This window comes from Rutidosis leptorrhynchoides, chromosome 7 (genome assembly GCF_046630445.1).
Source record: "Rutidosis leptorrhynchoides isolate AG116_Rl617_1_P2 chromosome 7, CSIRO_AGI_Rlap_v1, whole genome shotgun sequence".
Taxonomy (NCBI): Eukaryota; Viridiplantae; Streptophyta; class Magnoliopsida; order Asterales; family Asteraceae; genus Rutidosis; species Rutidosis leptorrhynchoides.
Genome location: NC_092339.1, coordinates 283,693,785 through 283,707,893, shown reverse-complemented (window position 1 = coordinate 283,707,893; position 14,109 = coordinate 283,693,785). Strand labels below are relative to the sequence as shown.

General features: G+C 36.7%; 1 protein-coding gene across 1 annotated transcript; it reads right to left on the bottom strand.

Annotated features, from left to right (window-relative positions):
• Positions 1 to 11,539: 11,539 nt before the first annotated feature.
• On the bottom strand, positions 11,540 to 13,341 carry LOC139860058 (uncharacterized GPI-anchored protein At4g28100-like). The gene is made up of 2 exons (XM_071848831.1): positions 12,736 to 13,341; positions 11,540 to 11,884 (listed from the first exon to the last, which is right to left on the bottom strand). Exons 1-2 carry the CDS (start codon positions 13,339 to 13,341, stop codon positions 11,540 to 11,542), a joined length of 951 nt encoding a protein of 316 aa, XP_071704932.1.
• Between the last annotated feature and the right edge of the window lie 768 nt (positions 13,342 to 14,109).

Sequence of the window (14,109 nt, the reverse complement as noted above, 5' to 3'; positions counted from 1 at the left end):
ACATTTTGGCCTGCACTAAGCTCAACTGTTAGTGTGCCAGTTATAGACTTGGAGCTTCTGAACAGAACAATCAGGTTTATTGAGGCTGCACAACCTACATCTGCCAATCCACAGGGAGAACAAGCTAGATTTGAATTCGAGCTGAGCGGGGTACAGGGATTGAGGAGAATTACTAAAGCTGACTTCAGGAGGATCTTTCAGCTTCTTCTTGTACAGAATACTCCTGCTCTTCCAGCTACTCAGCAAATGATGAGCTCAATTTTTCAGCTTGGTTATAGTGGAGCTAACAATGTTCCACGGGCTAAGTTTTAAAAGAAGTACTTGCACTCCCGGTGGTATGTGATCTTCTCGATCATCAACAGATGTTTGCTGATGATAAGGAGTGGATCTGATAGCCTGACTGTGCCGATGCTCAAGCTTTTCTACTCATTCAGAAGAGTGAAAACTCCAGACTATGCAGAACTCTTGTGGGATCTGGTTCAAGCACAAGTGGATAAACCAAGTAGTTCCTACATTCCTTGTGAAAAGTTTTTCAGTATCTTTATCCATGATGCTATTAATGCTTGCAGAGATGTAAATATTTTGTACCAGGTACACATGGATTACAGATGAAGAGATTTGGGGAGTTAAAGATGAATACCCTGGTGATTTCCGACAATCAATTCACTGCACCTATTCCAAATTGGCTAGTGAGGCTAGCTGAACCCCAAGACGCTCGAATGCGTTCTTATTTTGAGGCGGTAGGTATACCTCTTCCGAACCTGGTACAACAAGAACAAGTTGAACCAGCCGCGGTTCCAGCCCCAGAGGTTGTAGAGGAACCCATAGTACAACCACCCGGGCCAGCTAATCCTCCACTTAGGATAAACCTCAAACGCCCTAGGGTAGCACAACAAGCTCAACCTGTGAGGATCACGGAACCTAGTCCTCTTAGGATTGAACCTACCCTATCAACCACACCCGAGGATAGCAGTGACACCGATTCATCAGCAACTGAATCATCTCCAGAACATTCTCCAAAGAGAACACGATATTTCCCGAATGAGATGATTCAGACTCTGCCAACTCAACGCGTAACTAGATCTAGGACTACAACTCCTATCGTACGCCAAACAGTTACTCAAATCATTGGTGATACGGACCAAGACCTAGAACCTGTTAGGTCACCTTCACCCATATCCGTATCACATCCAACAATAACAGTAACTCCTACACTAAATGAAGCGCAAGCTTCGGTAGGCAAGAGAGTTGAAAGCACGGATGGTAAAAATACCAATCAGCCCATCCAACCTAATCAGGACTAAACAATAAATCCTACCCAGCAAGATGCTTCGGCATCTAAGGAAGTAAATTCTTCCTCTGCAGTATAGTCTGCGTTGACTCAATCGATTGAGGAAACTCAATCGATTGAGGAAACTCAATCATTGAAGTCCAGAACGGCCGAAGGGGTGCCTAAAAATCTTGAAAAGGCACCCGGCGTATCGGCTGAAAATCCTCTTGTGCCTCAACGTACAACAGGGTCTGGAGGTCCAGCTTATCTTGATGAGGGAAATCTGCCGTGTCCCATGGAAACGAGTCAACATGACAATCCTTCGGGATATTTATCAGACTTCCAGCAGACTGTTCCTTTGGTTCAAGAAATTGATCCATTGGTTCAAACCACTTCTCTTTCGGATTCTGGATTTTAGGGTCTGGAGGATGAGTCCTTAACTGAAAGAGATGTGCCACCTCATGGTATATCAATGATTTCAGGAGTTAGAGATAGTAATATCTCTGCGAGAGCTAAACCGACGGGTAGTTCTGCTACTCTGTCAGAGTCCCATGAGACTAAAGTCATGGAGGCGGGTAATTCGAAAGAATCTTCGCCAGCAATAACTCCGGTTGTTGCCTAAACTCCATCAGAAGGGGATATCACGAATCTGATTAGTAGTACGTACAATCCTACATATAAGAATAATACCGCACGCTTATCCTTACCAGCCGTCACGGCAACTCAAACAATTTCACCGACATCACCTTCAACAGTTGCTGCTGATGCTGATGCTGTTCCTATTGTTACTTTTCCACTATCACCCCAACGTTCAACAAATTATTATGATGCTTTGGAGCAAGAATATTTCAGTCGTACGTTTTCTCGTGTTAATCTTGATATTCTTCGACGTACTTCGCTCCAAGCAATGTTTCGTGCCAGAGTACGACATCCACTTACTTCCTGCTATTCTCCACTAAGTCCTCACCGAGATGATGAACATGACGATTCTGATCCTCAGAATAGTCATGAGGGGGAGATAGGAGTAGATGGAGAATTTCTAACGTTGGATATCTCAACAAGGGGTGGTGGTGCGAGGTCTGCTTCAACTTCACAAGCTCAACAGGTTCAAACTGAATCAGAAATGGATTATTCTCATAATGATGATATTGAAAATACGGAATCTGAGCAAGTAATCATTCCAATCTTTCAATCAACACAAGCTGAAGTTGAATGTGGACAAGTAGATGAGGATTTGAATTTAAATGTTTTTTATCTTGAGGAGACAGATGATGATGGATTTGTTATATTGAGTACACTATCTTCTCTTTCTTCTTTACCTGATGAAGTAGAGATAGTTGATGAAGGGAATCCTGAACCAGAAGTACAAAGTGATGATGAAGAGGATTCTACTGATGAAGATGGTGGTGGTCAATATGAAACTCCAAACATAGAAGAAATCTTTGATCATATTGAAGATGACAATGCTCCAACAGATGAAGCAACAAATCCAACAAATGAAAATGAGAGTTCGACTTCAGGTGCAACAACATCAAGTTCTACTGTGAATTCCTGGTTTAAATACAACAACGGTTTATTTTTCAAAAATCCGGAACATCCACTGCAACTGGGAGTTGAACATGATTTCATGACGTTAAGGAACACATTCATCGAAAAAATGTTTATAAGATCTTTTGCATAAATGAGACACCAAATAGTAAAAGATTTGCCTATATTGGTTCACGATTGCTTCCAGCTAACGAACAAAACTGGTATGAGTTTATGTGGAGGAAACATATCAATTGAAATGAAGATGATTTATGGCTTCAGAGAAAGTATCGATTGGCAGAAGTACTGGATATTACTCGAGTCGGAGTTGAAATTAGTGTAAAGAAAGACGTCATTAGTCAGTTCCATGTTATTAGAGAAGATGAGAAGGAGTACAAGTTCACAGAAGCTGATTTTTAGAATCTAGACATGCTTGACATCATTCACATCTACAACTACCTCAGTATTCTCACAATTCGACCATATGCTAAGTCTCAAGCTTTGGAAGCTGTGAAGAGATACATGATGGAGACAATAGAACTGATGAGACGTGAGGACTTTCAGATTGGTCTTGAAACTAAAAGGAAAAAGATTAGAATCACGTGTCCGGATCAATTCACAAAGGGACTGGAGGATATGAAAATGTTTCAAATGCAATTCGAACCCGAAGGGTTTGTATTTGTAAATTCACAAAAGAAAAGGTGTTCATCCGAACGAACGAGCTACACAAATATTCAGATGGTACACTAAAGGCTGCACTGAAGTATCTCAAGTTCCATCAAAGCAAGTTTGATGACATTGACATGAAAATGGGTCTTGGAGTGTTTATTAAACATATCAAAGATCGTCTCAAAATCCGGATCCGAACCAGACAATTTGAGATTCTTCGTGGTCAAAGAAAAAGACGTTACTTTAAAGAAATGGATGAATATCCATTACATGAAGGAGATCCAAGAAAGGTATGGGGTGTCTGGAAGCCTTCAAAGAAGATTTCAGATAATCAAGTTGAATTTTCTGACTCCACTGGCAAGAGATGGAAAGCTACTTTTTGACCTCTCAAGATATCTCAATAGGATTACATTGTAATTTTCACATTTAACATTAAGGGGGGATTGTTGGGACCCCGAATTATATATAGTGTTAATGTGAAATAAGCCTAAATGAAGGTTCCTTAGAAGAGGGCTATATAAGGAACCTAAGTAGTCCTAATTAGATAGCCATTGCACTGTAACTGAGTTCTAGAAGCTGTGGAATGTAATTTTACAGATTCTCTCTCTTACCGAATTTGTTCTTCACTTACCGAATCTCACTCTAACTCATCATATCTTCTAATCTCGCTATGATCTGACCTATCAGATTAAAAAGTTTACATGCTTACCTTTGAGGACCACTAGATATTGGAGAGAAGGGAGACAATGAAATCTGGAATCTAGTGGTTGGGATTTAAAGATAGGGATGAAAAGAAAAAACAGCTGTCAGTTGTTGTGCGGTCGAGTTCACGGTCGACCATGCTTCGACTGTACGGGTTCAGTGGGAGTGTTTTCATTATGGCACAAGTTCCATCATTCCCAACCCATTCCTAAGTAGAGTGAAGGCCTCCTTTTTCAGAGACTTAGTAAAGTTATCAGCAATGTTTTCTAAGGAGTCTACTTTATCAATCACAATATTACCCTTTTGGACATGATCACATAAAAATTGGTGCCTAATATCTATGTGTTTAGTCCTAGAGTGTAATGTTTGATTCTTAGATAGGTCTATAGCACTTTTATTATCACAACAAATAGGTATTTCAGAAGAGATGATACCGTAGTTGATGAAGGTTTGTTTCATCCATAACACTTGTGTACATGCTCTTCCTACGACAACATATTCCGCTTCGGTAGTGGATAGTGCAACGAATGTTTACTTTTTGGAGAACCATGATGTTAATCAAAGCCCGACAAATGCACATACACGACTTGTGCTCTTTCGATCAATCAACGATCCTCCATGGTCGGAATCCGCAAAGCACATAATGTCTACACCGGTGAACTTTGGATACCATAGACCAAGATGCATGGTACCTTTCAACTATCTAAAGATTCGTTTGACCGCCTCCACGTGAGACATTTTGGGATTCTCTTAGAATCTTGCACACAAGCACACACTATACATGATGTCGGGTCGACTTGCCGTTAAATATAAAAGAGATCCATTCATTCCTATATACTTGGTGCTATCGTATGAATCTCCTTCTCCTTCAAGAGTAAGTTTGATATTGGTGGCCATAGGAGTGGCCATTGGCTTCGAGTTTTCCATTCCAAACTTTTTGAGCATATCATGAATATACTTTTGTTGATTGATGAACGTTCCATTTTCTAGTTGCTTAATTTGGAGTTCGAGAAAGAAATTGAGTTCACCCATCATGCTCATTTCAAACTCATCATGCATTAACTTAGAAAACTCATTGCTAAGAGACTCGTTAGTAGAACCAAATACAATATCATCAACATATATTTGAACAATAACTAAATCATTTTCATGCTTTTTGACGAATAATGTATTATCAATTTTTCCATTTCATATTCATGGTTAATAAGGAATGTTCTCAGTCTCTCATACCAAGCTGTAGGAGCTTGTTTAAGTCCATATAGGGCTTTATTTAGTATATACACATGATATGGTTTTTCAAAATCTTCAAAGCCCGGAGGTTGTGGCACAAATACTTTTTCATTTATGACACCATTTAGAAAAGCACTTTTGACATCCATTTGATATAGTTTTAAGTTTTTAGCACAAGCATATACAAGAAGTATTCTAATGGACTCTAGTCTAGCTACGGGAGCAAAGGTTTCATCATAATCAATTCCTTCTTGTTGGCTATACCATTGTGCGACTAACCTAGCTTTGTTTCTAACAACCTTCCCATCTTCATCTAATTTGTTCCTATATACCCATTTGGTTCCTATGATGTTTTGCTCAGTCGGTAAGGAAATCAAATCTCATACATCACTCCTTTGGAATTGATTTAATTCCTCTTGCATGGTTTCTACCCAACTTTCATCTAATAAGGCTTCCTTGATGTTTTTGGGTTCTACTTGGGAGATGAATGCATAGTTTACAACTAGATTGAAGATTTGTGATCGTGTGGTTCTAGTGTTGATATCTCCAATGACTTGTTCTATTGGATGATCCTTAATATGTTTAAGGTCGGTTGTGGGTTATAGATTATCTTTGATAGGATCGTTTTCCAAGTGAGATTCTTTCTCGTTGGTTTCCTCGATCTCTTTGGACTCATTTTGGTTTGTGCTAATCACAATGGCTTCTTGTTCAAACACATCATCATCTAATAGTGGTTTGGACTTAGGTGGAGGAGTTTCATCAAAGGTGACATCTAACGACTCTTCTATGACATTAGTGTACTTGTTTAGAACCCTATAGGCTTTACTCTCTAGCGAGTATCCTAGGATTACTCCTTCATAGGCTTTAGGTTCAAACTTTGGTAGGTATTCCTTTTGTTTAAGATGAAACATTTGCATCCAAATACCCTAAGGTGACTTACGGTGGGTTTCCTACCATTTAGAATTTCATAGGGTGTTTTATCCATTGAAGGTCTAATTAGAACTCTATATTGAATATAAGTAGAGGTTGCTACCGCTTCACACCAAAATTTTTGAGAGATTGATTGTTCAATTAACATTGTTCTACTCATTTCTTGAAGAGTTCGGTTTTGCCTTTCAACAACCCCATTTGATTGAGGAGTGCGAGGAGCCGAGAAATTATGAGAAATTCCATGTAAATCACAAAAGACTCCAAATTGGGCATCATTATCAAATTCTCTTCCACTGTTCGTATGGTGACAATTGTACACCCAAGCAAGTTTTGTATTTTTGTAGCAAAAATTACGAATCTTTCAAATGCTTCATTTTTGTGTTTTAGAAAAAGCGTCCATGTATATCTAGAAAAATCATCAATGATTACCAAGGTGTAAAAATTCCCACAATAGCTTTGAACGGACAATGGACCAAACAAATCCATATGGAGGAGTTCTAGATATCTTTTAGTTGAAATGAAGTTCTTAGGTTTATGACTAGCATGGACTTGTTTTTCTACTTTACATGCATCACAAAAATGAATTTCATATTTTAGCTTGGGTAAATCTCTAACCATTTCTTTAGAAGAAATGTTGTGAATTAGTTTCATATTAGCATGCCCAAGTCTCCTATGCCACAATGTGGTAGTATCATGAATGGAAGTAAGACAAATATCTAAATGTGTAAAGTCATTTAGTTTACACGTGTAAAGGCCCTGCGGTCGACTTCACGGTCTTGTCGTGCTTCGACCGCACGTCTTCTGTGACGTTTGGCTTTTCTTGAGACTTAACAAACAATATAGGTTGTTGTTTTGATGATTTTATTTTGAGAGAGCTTTCTTTAAAACCTAACCCATGTTTGTTATCGCTTGACCGTTGAGCACTTAAAATGTCTTCTTGTACTTTTTCACTTTTATTGTATATTGAAAACTTAATTTTATTTTCAAGTAGTTTGACGGTTTTGTTAAGTATTTTATTTTCATACTTTAGATCATCACAAGTAAGACATTTTAGCCTAGACACTTCTAACTTAAGTGAGTTATTTTCTTCTTTTAAGTTAGTATTACTAGTGCTAACTCTACTAATTAGATCACAAAGCTTAATGAAATTATTAATATTAAATTCAAAAGAGTTTGGAAGAACCTCATTATCGATTTTTCCAACTCGGCAAGATTCATTATCTCCTTCCAAGCTTGGTGCTTCAAAGGCCATGAGACATGTCTCCTTTCATTCTTCTTGTGTCTCATTCTCTTCATCGTCCCATGCACCTTCGAGAAATGCCTTCTCGTTCTTTCTTTTGGGACATTCGCTTATCAAATGATATGGATCACCGCATCCAAAACAATTCCTTACCAACTTCGGTCACATTTCTTGGAATCAAAAGGTGTCTTCTTTGAGTCCATTGGAGGTCGAACGTGATTCCCGTGTCTTCGGTAGAATTTCTTGAATGATCGAACAATAAATACAAGTTGTTCATCATCGTTTAGGATATCGTCTTCATCCTCTTCGTACTCGCCTTCTTCACTTGCTGTGGCTTTCAAAGCAATTGACTTATTCTTTTCTTTCTTAACTTTATCCTTGTCTAAGATGACCTCATGAACTTTGAGATTTCCAATGAGCTCATTAAGAGACAATTTTTTTAAGTCCTTTGACTCATCAATCGCCGTCACTTTAGGTCTCCATTTTGAAGGTAATGCTCTTAAGAATTTTCGAATATATTGCTTGTTCGTGTAGACAGTACCTAAAGCTTTCAAACTTGAACAAATATTGTTAAATCTAGGATAAGCGATATCAATTTTCTCATCATCCGATATAATAAATTATTCATATTGAGCTACTAGTAGTTCAATTTTATTTTCAATGACTTGCACATTTCCTTGATGAGTAACTAATAAACTATCCCGTATTTCATTTGCACTTTTAAGCATAAAGACCCTTTCATATTCTTTTCTAGGCAAAGCGTTAAATATGACTAGTTTAGCTTGATAATTTTTTCCTACATCCGTTTTATTTTCTTTGGACCAACTATCTTCGGGTATAATTATTCTAGTTTTTCTATCCTCACTAAGTGTGAATGGAACATAATCTCCCTTAGTAATGATGTTCCAAACATCTATATCTTTAGCACGGACATATGTTTTTAAATCTTTGTTTCCAATAGCAAAATCCTTCACTCTCAAGTAGTGGGGGTCTTTGCATAGAGGAACCTTCACTATAGCTCAAGTTCTCAAATTTTTGTTCCATGATCTTTAACTCAAAAGTTTGCAAAAATTAATTTTTATCTTAAAAATAACAATTTTAGCAAAACGTTTAGAGCAACCACTCTGATACCAATTGTAAGTAACTAGAGGGGGGGAAATAGTTACTTAGTGTAATTTTTAAAACTTTTTCGATTTAGAACTTGAGATTACTATAGTGTGATTTGATTTGTTTGTTGACAAGTAAAGTAAATGCAAATAAAGGGGATAAGAGAACAAACACAGAGATTTATAGTGGTTCGGGAAGATGTTAACTAATCTTCCTTAATCCACTCCTCAATTCTAACGAATTGAGAGTTAGATTCACTATGATACTCCATAGTCGGTGGAGTGTCCGGATACAACACTAGCTCCTCGATAAGCCGCAACTTATGAACCCTTACGTCCCTTTGAAGAACTCACAATCACCAAATGCTCTTACCACAAGATCCTAATGCTTCCACTAAGTGAAACCCCACATATCTTCTAGATCCCTTTAAGAAGATAGTTTACAAGTAAACTCACAACTAAGTTTACAATCACTCTTGCTTGAATCACTCTAAATAGATTGCAATAATATTTGAATGATATTAGTAAATGTATGAAAATGTAAGTGCAAGAGGTGAATCTTCAAGTGCACTAAGGTTTGGCTTTTATAGGCAAGAGAAATTCAAACCTGACTGACTGCGCCTTACCTCACGGTCGACCGTGGATCGACCGTGCAGGTCTCTGACCTCTGAAATTGTAGCCGTTTGAGATCTTTAACTTTGTCATTTTCCCTTATTGGATGGCTGCAATTAGATGCCAAAAACATCTGAAAAGACCTGCATTACCCCTTTTATCTTGAATGTATTCTTTGAGGTTGACCTTGGCTTAAAAGAGGAAAGTCTCATTGTACTAGTGATGTGTCATTGATTTCCTTTTAAAGCAAATGTAGAATTTTGATCCCATGACAACCACAAGCTTCTAAACTTCAAGTCACAAGTCTTCAAGCCTTTTGTCAACATTAGTTTTGCAAGTATATGCATTCATTGGTTACTTGCAACCTTTCAAATTAGACCAACTCGTTTTTACATGAAGACTTTTGAGAGTTTACACTAAACATACATTAAGTATGTAAGTAATGCTTAATGGCTAATCAAGTGGAGAGCTTCTCTTTAGTTGGGACTTTAATGACCATCTTAAATATTATTATTTTTATTTAGATTTAAAAAGATAATTTTTGAAAAAGAACTTTTAGCCATACTTGTGTATTCAACATTAATCATAAGCTAAAAGTGTCATTAAGATGTCATTAACTGTAATTAACCAAAATTAGTGTTTTAGTGACCAAAACCCATTTGAATAATAAGGAGGCAACTATTCTAAGCATGTTTAAATGAGTTTTGTACATTATAGATGCCCCGAAGTAGTCAAACATTTTTCGATCAAAAATTCGGACAGTGAAAACTGCGGTCGACCCACGGCTGGCCGTGGAGTCGACCGTGCACCTTGTTTCATAGAACCAAGGTACAGGGCATCCCGCGATCTAACCTACGGTCGATCGTGGACCCAACCGTACTCCTTCAGTGCTTTTCAAATGACTCTTTTGACTTAACTATTTTGTGTATTGGTCGTTTGCTTGAGATTGTGTAGGTTTGTGAACTTGTGTTGTTCTATACGTTGTTTAAGCACATAAGACTTGGTGTCATCATCAAAACAAAGTGGTTAACATTTGAATATTATTATTGGATCACTAACCAACACCATCGTTTATTTTACGCCCTTGAAATTCGGATTTCAAATCGGAGCTTACACAGTTATTGGAGATAAAACATTCGATTCATCCTTTTCCACAAATCAAACACTCAAATATATAGTTTACTTCATCAATTACGATTTAGGTTGTCGGGTAGATGTGAGTTTTTTGTTGGTTGTTTTTAGAGCTATTTGTTGTTGTTTGGTTAGATGGGGTTATTTGGGGCTTGTATTTGTTTTGTATTCCAGGCTCGTTTTATGATCTTGTTGGTCAAGGCTCGATTTTAGTTAGCTTTTGATCCTTGTTAAGGGTTATAGTTCGTTTACTGCTTTCGAGCCTTGCAGTGCTTTTGGTTCTTTTGTATCTTTGTTCGTCTTTTCATCTATTGATGAAAAGACTTAGTTTTAATGTTATCGTTGTTAAAAAAAAAAAGAAAAAAAAAAACTATTAATTGAGACATACCCAGTGTTGTAAAAGTCGGCCGACTTAACCGACGCGACGGCCGATGCGTCGTTTTTTTGTGTTTTCCGTCCCGTTTTTCAGAAAACGACTCAAAAGACGGTCAGAGCTAAAAGTTCAATCAAAGTCTGTCAAAGACGGTCAAAAATGGTCAAAGTCAGTCAAATTTTCGTCAAGATCTGATATATTTTAAAATTAGGGGTTGTTTTCATTTTTTGGACCGCTCTTTTCTCTGTGTCCTTACTGATTATGTACTCGGTAACATTAATTGAGTTTGAAGTTTGATTGTTTTTAAATTTGAGTTCTTATTTAAGAAATTTATGGTACATAATCAACTATTATATATATATATATATATAAAAAAGAAGTTATTAATAAAGTCAACGTTGGTCAACGACCGGCGCGTCCCCGACGCGCCTTTTTTAGATCTCGACCGATGCGTCCCCGACTCGCGACTTTTACAACCTTGGACATACCTATCTCCGGAGTAAAGTTTATTATAATAATAAATTAATAAATTATGTAAATATAAATTATAAATAATAAATTTGAAATTCCCTCCAAACTAGAATCCAAATCCTAAAGTCTTAGTTATACAAGTGTGTCGTGTGTACATACCCCTCAAGCCAAAAGACAAATAACCTTAACCCAACCTTTTCCCCGTTCTCTCTCTATGCCTACTAACTTTTCACGTGATCCCTTTTGTCATCCACAAGAAAAAAAAAAATATTTAAAAATTAAACAATTCCCGAAACACTAATAACCAGCAAGGACAATATTGTCATTACAATAAAACTGGTACGTGACAAGGAAGATGATGAAGCAGATTTATCAAATTGTAATGAATCAACAGCTAACGGCATGTTTTCTTGATCGGGGCTGCATTTGAACTCGTGGGGTGGGTGCGCACTGTACATGATAGCGCGCAATACAGCAGATACCGTAGGTATGTACGCCGTTTTGTTTCTTGCTAGTAGCCACGTCAGCCCCATCACCTGACAGTCACGTGCCATTATCTTGCTAGCTCGGTCACCACCTTCATGATGACTTTTTCTTGTTCCGTTTTTCCCATCGTCATTTAACTGTAACGTTCAATCATTCAACAAGGGTATTTTAGTCCTTTCATCTCATAACTTACTTCGACTTATATTCATATCTTTTTTAAGTTTAAATTTAATTAATATTTATATTTATATTTATTACAGTAAAATAAAACACATATTGTAATTAGAATTTGTTAAAACAACTAAACTACGGAGTAACATAAACTAATATTCTTGATAATTGTTTATCACAAAAAAAATAATTTCATACCTTAAAATAAAAAAGTACGTAGTATTATTTTAAGGTAAGAATAACTTATTTATTTGAAAGAAAAATTACTTATTTGAAATATCAAATATCAATATTCAATATTTTCTCGTAAGAGCATTCCCAATCGTGACGCACTTCTTCAGATTAACACACTGTCACATCAGCGTCACATCACAATTTCCTTCTCATTTCCTTCATATCACTAACCCATCACATATCACTTCCAACCATTACACCCTTCCTCAACCATTTAAAATTAATTAATCAAATCATAATACTAGTTTTAAAGCAAAGTGTACAAATAAATAAAGCTAAAATGTCGTGATGCATTATGCTTCAAATACACTAAATGGATGGCAAAATGGAATTGGCTAAGAATTAACAAAACACTCGGTGTTTGAGATTGGCAATGGATTGTTAATAGATTGGCACTGCCATTGGGAGTGCTCTAATACGCACGTTATAATTCAAATTATACAGTTGTCAACCTCTATAATTACTTTTGGACATTGTTACCAACTAGGCAACTGCTACATGTGTTTAATTTTTCGTTTTTAAAAAACACCAAATGATTTAATAAATAAATTAAAAAAATATAAAGTAGTAAAAAATGTATCACCTTTTGCAAAGCTCCAAGACAATTAGTACAACCGGCGTACGATGAATTCCGACAACTTTTTTCCAGGTTTCTAACAGCAGCAGTAGGAATAGCATTAGTAACGTTCTTAGTAACATTAAACGCAGCAGGACAACTAAGCGAACCAATCTGGTGCAATCTAATCCCACAGAAACACAAAACGGCGTCGCATGAGGCATTAGGTTGAGGTATACGTATATTCCGAGTCAGTAACGAGTTTTGCAACGAGTTAACACAGTTCTGTGAGTCATCAGGCATGATTGGCATTTCATCAGAAGTAGGAGTTGATCCGTTTAATTGTAATGCTGACCTGGCATGAGCAGCAAATAACCATGCCGCAAGAACCGGACAACATCTGCTTCGGTCAAGGTTACGACCACAAGCAGCGTTTACGCCTCCGAATAACTCGGCGGATAAGTCTAACCGGCAGAGTTCTGACTCGGTTTGGACCGGGAAGGATGGGACTGTGTTGGGAGGGTTTAGCGGTTGGACCGGTTGGACCGGTTGTGAAAGTAAACCGGAGTGGGAGGGGTGGAAGAGAAATGAGAAGAAGAGAAGGGAAATGAAGTGAAGTGAGGAGTTAGTCATTTGATGAAAAAGGGAATAGAATTCTGGAAATGAGAAAAAAAATGTGATGATGGAGTTAAAAGTAGTGATTGATTTGGGGAGAGAATCAGAGGGAAGAGATTCGAGGGTGCAGTGAAAGGATATGAAAGGGAAATTTGGTATGTGGGGTGGGTAGAGTGGGGTTAGTAGTACGGTGTCGTTTTCTTACTCATTCTTTAGCTGTGTCTTTCAACTTGCAATATGTGTTCCTCTCTTTTGTACCTAAAAGGTATGAAAAAGTTTCTTGATGGGAGTGATCATTGCTTTGGGTTTTGTTTTGGTATATATGAATATGAATATAAATATGCAAGTATAACAATATACTCTACCCACATGACTAGTTTAGTACTCCCATCATTTCATATTTATTGTTCACAATCCTTTTTTTCCTAATTTAATTATCCACTTTTATAAATGGAAAGCAATAATGTGATAATTTTTTTTTTTTGTATCTCTACTTTATGATGTAAGAAAAAAAGATAGGTAAAAATTGAGTAAAACTAAAAAATGAAAAGAAAAGTATATGTTAGTAATTTGTTTTTTTTAACTGTGTATTTTTTTGTCTCGAGACAATAGAGATGGATAAAATATTATTATAATTAATTAAATAAACTAATTTATTATTTATATTATATATTAATATTTATATTTTACTTAATAACTATATAATGAATAAATATAAATTTATGTGTAGTTTTATTTTAATTATATGTTTGGCAATGAATAGAATACAATGGACAAGGATGAAGT